The 13,199-nt window shown below is 42.4% G+C and overlaps 1 protein-coding gene across 4 annotated transcripts in view; it reads right to left on the reverse strand.

The window, feature by feature from the left end:
* Positions 1 to 371: 371 nt before the first annotated feature.
* Pdgfd (platelet derived growth factor D) overlaps positions 372 to 13,199 on the reverse strand; it is a 228,828-nt gene continuing 216,000 nt past the window's right edge. For all 4 annotated transcript variants that reach the window (XM_037207776.1, XM_037207775.1, XM_037207778.1 and 1 more), the window contains 2 exons: positions 12,442 to 12,656; positions 372 to 705 (listed from right to left, as the gene is read on the reverse strand). In XM_037207776.1, the coding sequence (XP_037063671.1) occupies positions 580 to 705; positions 12,442 to 12,656 (341 nt within the window). In that variant the 3' untranslated portion in view covers positions 372 to 579. The remainder of the gene's footprint in view (positions 706 to 12,441; positions 12,657 to 13,199) is intronic.

The raw sequence follows: 13,199 nt of genomic DNA on the forward strand, positions 1-13,199 counted from the left end.
GAATTTCTTTCTTTCTTTCTTTTCTTTTTTTTTTAATTTTTTTTGGTTTTTCGAGACAGGGTTTTTCTGTAGTTTTGCGCCTTTCCTGGAACTCACTTTGTAGAACAGGCTGGCCTCGAACTCACAAAGATCCACCTGCCTCTACCTCCCCAGTGCTGGGATTAAAGGCGTGCGCCACCACCGCCTGGCTGAATTTCTTAAAGAGGTGTTTTTTATGTTTAACACATTCCTTATTTTAGCAAAATTATTGAGCAATAAATGAATTATTTGTCTCTGGTGGATTTCAGTAAATATACTGAATAAAGTATTTCATTTGTTTACACACAGAGATAGACATGTGTGTGGGTATACATACATATCTTCACATGCTATTAATAAATGAATTCCTATATTTATAGATATAGAAGTTGACAATATATGCTTCTTCTTGCCATGGCATTAACAAAGCGAGCTTTCCACCTGTATTCACTGCATTGTAGCTGAGAAGCAACTTTGATTGCTTAGGGTGGGACAAGGGTCCCTTACCATGTCTTAACCCAAAGGTCTTTTCATTCTTCATATATAAATGTGCACAGAGTCTTATCGAGGTGGCCTTGAGCTGCAGATACAGTCACACCGCTCATGGTGATCCAACTGGATATCTACGAGAGCCATATTCTTAGCTTTGCCCCTTCTCCTGAAATGGCCAGGCTCAAACTTTAATACCTAAAATAAGAAGCATATTTCCAATTAGAAAGCCTGTGAGGTTTAATTCAATCAGATGCCACCCACCCATTCCCCTTCTAATAACTAGTGTGTGTGATTGTTTGAAAGAAAATGCCCCCCTTAGGGAGTGGCACTATCAGGAAAATGTCCCCGCTAGGGAGTGGCACTATCAGGAGATGTGGCTTGTTGGAGTAGGTGTGACTTTGTTGAAGAAAGTGTGCCACTGTGGAGGCAGGCTTTGAGGTCTTGTATGCTCAAGCTATGTCCAATGTGGTACACAGTTCACTCCTTGTTACTTGTGGATCAAATGTAGAACACTTAGCTCCTTCTCCAGCACCATGTCTGCCTGCATGCCACCATGAAGATAATGGACTAAATCTTTGAAACTGTAAGTCAACCCAAATTAAATGGTTTTCTTTATAAGAGTTGCTGTGGTCATGGTGTCTCTTCACAGTTAGAAACCCTCAGACAGCGCATAAGCCTTTGCAAAGTCCAATGAATGAGATAAACTTGCTTTTGGAATAAAAATATGTAGACATTTCTGCAAATAACCATTGACCCCATGACATACAGGAGTCTACCCCTCCCAGAAAAATGTCCCTGCCTTTCCTGCAGTAGGAAGATGTCCTCAGGTGTTTAGGAAGGCGTTATTAACAGGCTCCTAATGACCTACATTCTGACAAGTACTATAGAAATAGATCACTGCTCTTCTGAGCAAAACATGTGTTGTAAACAAATATAATACTATATTAACTCCAAGGACAGGATGATAAGGTTTGAGCAGACTGTCAATATGAATAAATAATAGATTGAAGTAAATTCCTCCTCCTCTCCCCAAGAGGCCCATTGCTGGCCACAAAATTACTTATTTGTGACTATATAATGCCTTTTGCAATTCAAAATACTCAGCTACAATAAAATATTTACACACTAATATTTGTAAGTAATCATTGTGTTACCATATTCAATATGTGTGTGTGAATATGTGTGTGTGTGAGAGAGAGTGAAAGAGAGAGAGAGAGAGAGAGAGAGAGAGAGAGAGAGAGAGAGAGAGAGTCAGTGGAGGTCACAGGACAATTTTTGGGAGTTAGTTCTCTCCTACTGTGGGTTTTGGAGGATTGAATCCAGTTATCAGGCTTGCACAGCAAGTATTTTTTATCTGCTAAGCCATCTCTCTGGCCCTTAAAATAATTTTGCAAATAATTAGTTTAAAGAGACTCTAAGCCTTCTTTTCTGCTGCAGGCTTCACTGAGCCAAACACTGACCCAGAGACATACACTTGGTAACATCACAAACTCATCTTCATAAGGTAATCAGCTCCCTGCTTCTCTCCTTTATGCACACAGGTTCCCCCAGCCTGGATGTCCTCTTTGTTTCTTTCCTTGCCATGATACCAATAAACAATTGTGCAGCACCTTGCAGTTTTCCAAACATCTGTGCAGGTTTTCCCCATCTTTGGTCACTATTTGTTACATGATGGAAAGGTATGGCTAGGCATGTTTACTGATTAGACAGGAAAGTTGTAACGGCAGAGAAGTCCATTGTCTACAGTCTTCTGGTGACGTAGGCTCTGGACCAGGATATTATCTTCTAGCTTCTAGAATGCTGATGAAATGTCTCTGTGATATAACTGCCATTTCCTTCTGCATCTGAAGCTTTGCCTGGAGCCAAATGTGAAGTGCAATGGGAGCTTCTTAGGCTTTCTTTAGTATACTTTGGTCCTCACTGAAGACTCCATGAGGCAGGGGTAACTTACTTCAATGCCTGTATCACTTTCCATGGCATCTCTACAATTCTACGCTATGAATTGTATTCTTAGCCATTCTATTACTCTCATGGTCAGTGCTGAGAGTCTTAACCACACCCAAAGCATGTATAAGAACAACTATGCCAAGACTCCTCAGAACTGAACATCCCAGTCTGTAGTCTCCTTTTGTTTAGCTGTCAGCAAAGCTGTTTGCTGAGCTCTCCAGCAAGGTAGAGGACAAACCCTTCTTTTATGTTCATTCCAGTGAGGGATCTGGAGTTTGATTCAAAAGAATGATTACAAAAATTGAAGAATAAAGGACCATGCTTCCGTCAGTTCAAATGACAGTTTTATAGCTTGTATAATTTTCTCCTGTGACTCTACAGCAATTATGTATGCATAATCTGCATCACACAGTTCTGCATAAATTTTTATGTTCTCTCTGTTAACTGGATTGTAAAAATAAAGATAGTAAACATTACTGCCAACATTGAGTATGTCCTAGATACCAGACCCTGTTGTGGGTTGGCAAGTATGAAATTATTTGGACTCCACTAGATGAATTAGCCATTTTCCCAATTTAAGGCATGGATTAAGAGAGGGATTAAGTTACTTGCTTAAGATCATGGAGCTTATAAGTGGGAGCAACCAGCTCCAGGTGGCCTAGGCCAGGCCCTCATGCCATGGAAGTTTTCGCTTACATTCTAAGCAGCATGTTGGCGATAAAGTAGATCCTGAGAACATGTCTTTGTGAGGATGATGTGTGCCGTTGCTTGTGTGGAAATCATGTCTTTGTGAAGATGGTGTGTGCCATTGCTTGTGTGGAAATACATGGAAAACTTTCTCTCTTGCACATCTTCCCTGTGATCAAGCCTCCAACAAACACAGGAGGCAATATGGAAGAGACCAGGGTAATCCAATACAAAAAAGATCTTGTTCTCCAATGAAAATTTAGGTAAGGCATGCACTTTGGGGTATCAACCAGCCCTGCACATGGCAAATAGGAAAACTGCCACATTTGCTAAGCAGGTTTTGCACAGGACAGAGTTGCACCCCTGTAGTGTCACCAAGAATTTCTCCAGTATATTTTCTTACTGTTGTCCCAGACTATCTGCCTGTAAACAGGACTGGGGGTACTTGGGGGCAACACGATTCCTAAGAAGCAGAGCTTCCTAAGTATTTGTTTAAACAAGGCCATTATCATGTTCTGGTAATTCTCAGAGGCAGGCACCTGTAAGATCAGTGATCTGTTGACTTGTTTTCCATTTGACGGCAAAGTGAATGTTTGGTAGAAGAGCCTGGGCAAGTTTTCTAGCTGGTTTTCTGATTGTTCAGGGATTTCCCCCTGTGTTTTATAATAAGCTACAAGAGCACAGTATATATGTGTTTTGCTGATAAGAAAAGAAAAAAAAGGTGAATTGGCAGACACTTTCTCCAGACAAGTCAGAAAAGCACTATTTGAACAAAGTGGAAATTGGACTGCTTTAATGGCTGATCACAGCACTGATGTTCAAAGCTTTCAGACCATGTAATAGTCTTAAGTTCAGGTACACAGTATTGAAAGGAAGAAGAAAGCAAGGCTGATTTGAGGAAGCATGGAAAGTTAAAAGAAAAACGAAAAGCTTTTATCAGCAAGAGCAAACTGGTAGGTTATGGGTTACCTGGCCAGCTTTAGAGGGAAGGGACTGTTGAATTAATTACAGCAGCCAAAGGACCTTGGTAATAGGTACTATCACAAAATGCTTTCCTATTTCCCGAGCTATGATTCACAGCTACAAGCATACACATGGAAATGAAATTCCACTGAGGTACAGCCAGCCATACCTCAGCACCTATGAGTGAAAATGGAAATCTTGACTCCTCTTCATTGTCTGGAAAAACTCCACGAAGGCAAGGAAATCGGCATCTATTAAATGGTGAGTGACGGACCCAGCTGATGGCTTTTGTGCCACAAAATCAGAGGTGCTCAGCTTTATAAATTACCAGTGTCACAATCGGACACGATTTTGACTACAGTCCTTTGCTTTGTTGCCAATAAACCAGTGATGAGTCATTGCTATAAGGCTATTGCACTAATAAAACAATACCAGGCAGAAAAAGCTATCTGCCATCATGAGCTCTTGTTTATTGGGAATGTAAAAAAAGTTGTTAAAACCTTGTAACAATTCCCAAATTAATGGCTGACATAGAAACACAAGTACATATTTCAGGGCAAATGTATTACATGAAACTGAATCATTAGGAGTTTATTTAAGATTTTTACCTATCTTTGAAAGCAGGTAGTATTCAACACAGAGATTCAGTTCCTTATAAAACAAATTCCTACTCTTTGCTTCTATATTGACTCCTTTCACATGTAAAGACTTCAGATGAATGTAGAGATTCACACATTCCAAGGAATGTCAGTGAATTACTCTGAGTGTCTGAGGAAAGGTATTTGGAATAGGAATTATGTTTTTCCCCTGGGTGATGACTTGGCAGAGGCTGCACAGTGTGTCTAAAGTGTTGAAACATGGCTAAGACACAGTGTCCCCAAAGAAAGAAGTATCTGCAAACAGCTTAAATGACACACAGAAAGGTTTGAAGGTGACAGAGACCTGGGTTACAGTGAGGGTTTAGAAAATACTTATGGGTTCTGAAAAGGTAATCTTCACATCTGAGGATATTTGTTTCAAATAAAATATAAAAAATGTTATATGAGCATGCCAGAAATACCATGGGAACTTTGGTAGAATTAAATGGTAAAATAATTTTAATTTCACTTTAGAGGAACCCTGTCTACATATTTAGCCTCTCTGCTGCAGGAAAATATGGGAGCTGTCTTGCATGGAGTTCTGGAACACCTTCGGGTGTTGTTTGTGACACAGGTGGGCCTTGTTGGCCTTGAGTGCTGTGTCCTTGCAGGATTGCCAAGGTTGTTCGAGAAGGACTGGGAAGGGATGTCCTGGGAAGGGATGTCCTGGGAAGGGATGTCCTGGGAAGAGATGACCCGGGAAGGGATGTCCTGGGAAGAGATGACCCGGGAAGGGATGTTCTGGGAAGGGATGTCCTGGGAAGAGATGTCCTGGGAAGGGATGTCCTGGGAAGGGATGTCCTGGGAAGAGATGTCCTGGGAAGGGATGTCCTGGGAAGAGATGTCCTGGGAAGGGATGTCCTGGGAAGGGATGTCCTGGGAAGGCATGTCCACATGTAGCATTGGAACAAAGAGTCCTTTCACTTGGCAAGTGAGTGAGCAGGGCTGAAAAGCGGTCAGTCTAGAGACAGTCAGGCCATTGGCTCTCCTAGTTCTGTCCATACTTGCCTTGTGGTTTACAGTCTCTGGATGCTGTCAATCACCTGCATCCCCACATGAAAAGAAGCGTAAGTGTTTTGATTGTCATTCTCAAAATGACTAAATGACTAAACTCCCCCTTTATACAAGCTGTTTATACATGCAGCATCTCATACCATATCTTTATTCCTTTCCAATCATATGTCCCTTCAATCATCAATTCCTTTATATTGCTTATACAATTTTAATAAGAGATTCTGAGGGGAGGAAAAAGTAGAACAGCTAATGGATATCATGCTATTTCAAGTCCCAAGCTTCTCTGTGACTGAGGGATTTCCTTCGCTAGCATTCAGCTGCTTCCTGGCTGGGCGGAGCTTGAACCTACGTCTTTCCTCTTCTTGCCTTGGTTCCCTCTCACACGGCAGGGAAACAGGTATGACTCATGGCACCTCCAAAGGTTGAGAAAGGCTCCCTGTGTGCACCATGGATGCTGTTTCAAGAAATTAATATCAAAAGTTCCCCGACTTTCCTTGTGGCTAGTCACATTCATGACCTCAACCTCACTGCTCCCTTTGGCAGAGAACAGACCTTCTGTGTTCTTGGTCTCCTAGTTCTTAGTTTGCTTTGCTAAGTGTGAGTTGTCTTAGTAACAAGTTTCAAACATGTAAACCTGCAGCGGAGATTTAACATCTCAGTACCGTAACATGGACTCTCTCCTCCTTTGAGCCTTTCTTCGTTATTGTGTCTTATAACTTGCTGTTCATTCTTCCAGAATAGATTCTTATGAAGCTTGTATTTTAGGGATAAATGACCACTTACATCTTCTAGCCTTCACACTATAATCAGATGCCTGTTTTTAAACATAAAGTTCTGTATTATCATACAAAGAGGCAAGGAAGATTTTAGGTGTTATAAATCAGCAATTCTGAACCTGCATGCTATGAACCCTTTGTGGGCAAGCAACCCTTTCACAAGCGTCACCTAAGACTATCAGAAAACACAGATACTTACATTACTATTCATAACAGGAGCCAAATTATATCTAAGAAGTAGCAATGAAAATAATTTTATGGTTGGGGGCCATCTCAATATGAGGAACTATATTAAAGGGTCGCAGTGTTAGGAAGGTTGAGAACCACCGCCATAGATGTACTAACAACAGAGAGGTCTCTGCTCTTTACAACATGATTTCCACTGGCCCACATGGCAATTTGTATTTTAATTACTTAAGATGGAATTAAATTAAAAAATTCACTTTCTCTCTGCCTTATGCACATGTCAGATGCTTGGCAGTCATGCCTTTCTAGGAACTTCTCTACCCGCTCTGCCTTGGGCTGCGCTGACATGCAGAGTTCATGCCATTACTGCAGGAAGTTTTATTAAACAGCGCAGGCAGCTAAGCTAATGTGTGATGTTTGGTTTTAGTGCCAACTTGCCATATCCTAAAATCAGTAAGCTGGGATCCTAAACTGAGGAGTTGACTTGATTGCCTTATTTGACTCCTGAAGACACACACTAAGTACTGTAGCCTGTTCTGTTAGCAGCTCATACTTAAGCACTCTTCTCCCTAGGCACCCTACTGTGCTGTTATTCTTTGTGGATATCAGAGCAGCATTTCCATTTCCTGGTTTGACTAAGGAACAGCTGCTCTCCAGGAACCCTCCAGGTGTTTGGTGCCAGATTGGGTGGCTGGGGCATCCAAACATACCCTAATTCAATAAATTCTCACTCTCTATTTTTCTGTCTCTCGGCTCTGTCACTGTCTCTCTCAATATCACACACACACACACACACACACACACACACACACACACACACACACCACTTCTATCACTCTTGTTACTCTAGAGAACCCTGATTAATTCACAGCATCATAACAGTATCAGTAGGGGAAGGACAGAGAAAATAAGCAAATAAAATTAATAAATTTGTCACTGTCTCCTAAGTTTTTGGCTGTAGCCTAGAGGATAAACGATGGCATGTAGTCACAGTTCATTATAAAGGGGAGATTTGAAATAATATCATTGAATTATTATTTTTATTTATTGGCAGTAATGGGATCAAACCTAGGACCTGATGTATGCCAGGTAAGGACTCTGCCACTGAGCTACAGCCTCAGCTCTGAGCCTTGCTTTTATTTCTTTCTTTTACACCCTCCCTTCTTTCTTCACAGTCCTGCCCTCCCTCTGTTCCCACCTCCTAGCCCCCTCCTCCTCCATTGTTGTTTGGTAAGGACAGGTCTCTGATGGAAATCAACAAAATATGGCATATCAAGTTGCAGTAAGCATCTCCCCCTGTATTAAGGCTGGGCAAGGTGACCCAGTATGAGAAATAGGGTCCCAAAAGCCAGTAAAAGAGTCAGAGGCAGTTCCTGCTCCCACTGTTAGGAGTCCCACAAGAAGACCAAGCTACATAACTGTAACATATATGCAGAGGGCCTAGCTCAGTCTCATGCAGGCTCCCTGGCTGTTGGTTCAGTTTCTGTGAACCCTTATGAGCCCACATCAGTTGTTATGTGGGTTTTCTTGTGGTGTCCTTGACATCTCTGGCTCCTATAATCCCTTCTTCCCTCTCTTCAGCAGGATTCCCTGAGCTCTGCCTAATGTCTGCTTGTGGTCTGCATTTGTTCCCATCAGTTGCTGGATGAACTAGGCTTTGCTTTTTTTGTTTTCTTTTTTCTTTTTGTTTTTTGTTTTTCCAAGACAGGGTTTCTCTGTGTAGCTTTGCACCTTTCCTGGCGCTCACTTGGTAGCCCAGGCTGGCCTCGAACTCACAGAGATCCGCCTGGCTCTGCCTCCCGAGTGCTGGGATTAAAGGCGTGCGCCACCACCGCCTGGCTTAGACTTTGCTTTTTAAAGAGTCACTACCCAGTTTTATTTTTGGGAGGACAGAAGTCATTCTACAGCCCCTCTCAGCTGTCTCCTGTGAAATAGGTCATAAACCCCATGAAGCAGGATTGGAAAACCTCATGTGAGCCCTGTATCCTGATGAAAGAAGAAGCCCTCATGTGAGCTGTGGACCCTTTTTATTCTGATGGAAAAAGCACTGTCATCTTTCAGACAAAAGGACAGAGGAGAAGACTGAACAGAGCAGCCAGCGGGCTGTGCTCATCAGCATTGGCTTACACTCCACCTCCACAGAACTCCACGCAGGCTGATCTGTTAGGGTCTTCATTTCCTTAAAATGGCTCCTATATCATATGAAATGTATTACATCTATATGCATCTCTGTTACTATCTCTCTTATTAGGATGGTCTCAGTCACAAACTCAGAAGGAGTAGAGGAAATGATATTTTTCCAATTTTATACTATATGCTCAAAGATAGGAGGAATGTTATGAAAGAAGAGAAATCAGAAAACCTACAAAACAAAAAAATGCTTAGTGTGTGTGTGTGTGTGTGTGTGTGTGTGTGTGTGTGTGTGTGTGTGTCTTGTATGCCTATGGACATCTATATGTAGATAACAGAGGATGACCTCTGGTATCCTGCTTGCCATTCCTTGTCTATTATCTTGAGCAGGGGTCTCTCACTGAATATGGAGCTGAGCTGGCAACGAGCAAACCCAGTGATCTCCCATCTCCACCTGCCATAGTGATGGGGTTACAGGCACGTGCCATCATACCCAGGTTTTAGGTGAGTGCCAAGGATTTGAACTCAGGTCCTCAGGATTACACAGCAAACACTATCATCTATGGATCCTGAAGTCTGAAAGCAGAAGTAACACAGTCTGGCACTGAAGACTGCTCATGCCACTACAAAAGAAGTACTGTGGCCCATGCGAACAGTGACAACGTTGGCTTCACCCAGAGCTTTCTAATTGGTGATATTATTATCTCTGACTGTTGAGCACTGAAATACTTGTGGAGAAGCATACAGGCTCGATATGTGACAAGTTCTTAATCCCTTAAGGCCATCGTCTCTCATAGAAACTCATTTCACATCTCATCAGCTGCAAGCATGGACTGGGGAAACCGCCTTTAATGTAGCAGAGGTAAGAATACACATACAGAACTAATAGAATAAAAGGCTTACACTTCATCCTAATGAGATGAATGAACAGAGTTTGAACAACTATGCCTGTTTCTGGAACCAGAAGAAGCTCTCTGCCATTGCCCACAGTGCACCTGATGACGGCCATCAGGACACATCAGGGTATGTACGCAGCTGGAGAGGAAGCTGACAGGCATGTTTGTTTCAGGTGTGCAGTCACTAAGTGACTGATGCTGTGGGGGGCTTTTGTCCTGCGCTTGGCAGGGTCATTTCATACAGGACTCTGCAGAGCCCCAGCTGTAAAGATATTATGACACGTGTTTGAATGAGAGGCTATCCACTGCATGCTCAAAAGAACGCAGGCATTTTATACCTCACAACCAAACAAAGGGAGCAAGGCTTTCCTCTTTATTAATTGTGAGAAGCAGCTCGAGGATGGCTGTTACGCCGAACAATAGAGAAACTGATGAAAGAATGGTGCCTAGATGCTTCAGATTACACAGACCCAACTGTCTGTGATGCCGCATTCATTCTGGGAATTTCCAGAATAACGAACGGGGTGGGGGGTGGGGGGTGGGCAGTCAGGGCTGAAACCTCTCCCCCCAGAGTCAGGATAAAAGGAAAAAGGGAAGCAGTCCACAAATGCATCAAAGCCAGGCCTGTGCACTGTTGCTCACTATCACTGCACCGTACATCTTGCCAATTCCTAGATTATTTTAGCTCCCACCAATTACTGAACCCTACATTTATCCTTTTTGGTAAACATCACAAAACTGACATTCTGAGACTGAAGGACAACCTCCAATCTAGGGTTCATCAGTTGAAACACAAATAAAACATAATGAACAGGGGCAATAGCACTCTGTTGTTATGAGAACAGCTTTTATTTTTCCTTTGAAAACAGTGGGGTGGAGCCAACTATTCTTAAGACTAAGAAAATACTTTCTGTGTGGGTGTAAATGGTAAGTTCCGCTTCTCTAAGTGGAGTTTAGCCACTGTGCTCAGTTTTTCCCCTCCCCCTCCAGAAGTTACCTAAAATTTAGTGTTTCATTGCTTTCAGGACAGAAAATCACCATAACAACAACAACCACTGCAGAAGTACCTGCCCGAAAGCTAGTGTTTTATCTTTTGTTTGTTTGTTTGTTTTGATCAAGGTCTGGAACTCATTATATAACCTAGACTGATCTCCAATTTGCAGAAATTCTCATGCCTCTGCCTTCCAAATGCTGAGATTACGAACTTAATGCCCAGCTCCTAAACCTGCAATTCCAAATCTGCAAGTCTTATTTTGAGAGACTGTCTATGTATTCCTTTGCTCTGGTGGGTTTTGGACTCAGGTCCTCATGATTAGCCACTGTCTTAGTTAGGGTTCTTATTGTTGTGAAGAGACAATACGACCACGGCGACTCTTATAAAGGAAAACATTAAATTGAGGTGGCTCACATTTTCAGAGGTTCAGTCCATTGTCATCATTGTGGGAAGTATGGCAGCTGGGAGTATGGCGGTGTGCAGGCAGATGTGGGTGGTGCTGGCTACCTCTTGACGTGCAGGCAACAGGAAGTAGGCTAAAATACTCGAGCATGTATGAGACCTCAAAGTCTGCCTCCAAAGTGACACACTCCCTCCAACAAGGCCACTCCTGCTGCATCAGAGCCACACCTCCTAATAGTGCCACTCCCTGTGAGCTGTGGGGGCCAATTACCTTTAAACTACCACAGCCACCAAGCACTACTGCCCATAAAACACCTCCTTAGCACCCGAAGCCGCCCAATGGCAACATCTGCTTCCCATGTTAGGATTTGTAAATGAGTTTGCAGGGATGCTCCATCTCCTTTCACTCTGTCAGCCTTGGACCACCACCTCTGAATACAACAGAAAGTGCTTCCCTACACAGCATGACTGGCAAGCTGCTTGGTGAGCTAATGCGTTCTCACTGTTACAAACATTGCTTTCTTTTAATTTGTATCCTCTGATTTTGATCTTTAAATTTACTAACAATCCAAGAGCTAAATCTCCAGGTAGCAGTGAATACTATTTAGGAAAATAAGCATTCCCAGAAAAACAAATGAAAACTGCTTCAACATTTAGAGAATGAAAAGGTCTCTGACAATTTACATTTATTACTCTGCTTTTTTTCTACAAGTATGATTCCACTGAATGAAAATTTGGCCCTTAGTATTTTCTTGCAGTCACCTAGATTTATCAGTTATAGCCTGTGAATAAACACCAAATTTCTTTACAAGTCTCTATCAATACACGAAGTTATATAATCTAAGTTGTCTACCCACATGGCGTACTGGGAAGGTTGAAACTAGGAATCCTGTCTTCAGGATGGAATTAACCCTTGAGCCAAGGTACTTAGCTTAAATAGAATTTTAGCTCCCAACCACACCTTTGACTGGATGAACAACTGACCAACCATATTTCTTTCTACAAATTTCATTATTTTTATTTTACATATATGAGCATTTTGTCTGCATGTATGTATGTGCATCATACATGTGCAGTGCCTGTGGGGGCCAAAAGAGGCGTTGGATCCTCTGGAACTAGTGTTAGATATAGATGAACCTTTGTAAGGCCAGCAAGTGCTCTTAATCATTAAGCTTTCCCTTCAGCCCCTTGAGCACCCATGTGAAGTGACACCATCATCTCCCATGACCTCACAGATGCAGGAGGATGTGGATAGAACAGCTGTATACAGCCCTGGCATGACATTGGAGAGGACATACCTCGTGATACTTTTTCACCGTCTTCCCCGAGCTGCAGGTGCAGGACTTCCAGTTGACAGTTCCACAACCGCAGTTGCCCCCACAGCGCTGCACAAGAAGGCATCTTGGGAAGAAGACCGCATTGGTCAGCTTTAACTCCTCCCTGAGATTGACGGAGTGATTCCTGGGAGTGCAACTGTAACGCTTGACATCATCGTTGAGCCTGTCCAGGTCCACTGTGGGCAAAGACACACAGGCAGCCAGCACATGAGCAGACAGAAGCATAAGCAAAGATTCTGATCTGAGATAAACCTAACGCAGGTGTTAAATTTGTCCTTGGGATCTTACTGTGGTTGGAAAAATCCAGTTTCTCTTTTGATCCTATATGACCTTCAAAATAACAACAAAATCATTACCTGAAATTTTAATCTTGGCTCAATTTCATATAACCTGTGCATGTGTAACTTTTTGAGACAGGGTTTCATGTAGCCCAGCTTGCCCTGAATTTGCTATCTAGCTGAAAATGACAACTCCTGACTCACTCGGCCCCTGTGTGCTGGGATTGCAGACATGTGCCACAAGGCCTTGCCTTGGTACCTTAAAAAATGATGCAAAAAGAAAAAAAGAAATAAACATAAAATGGCTCAGAGGTAAGAAAACGAAACACTTGGCAATTTAAAATAATTGCTTTTTATCTTTGTCTTAAGAAACAAACACACCCCAACTCCAGCCGTTACTTAGATATAATCCGAGTCATATAGGGAGAACATTAGGAGATT

This window comes from Peromyscus leucopus, chromosome 7 (genome assembly GCF_004664715.2).
Source record: "Peromyscus leucopus breed LL Stock chromosome 7, UCI_PerLeu_2.1, whole genome shotgun sequence".
Lineage (NCBI taxonomy): Eukaryota > Metazoa > Chordata > Mammalia > Rodentia > Cricetidae > Peromyscus > Peromyscus leucopus.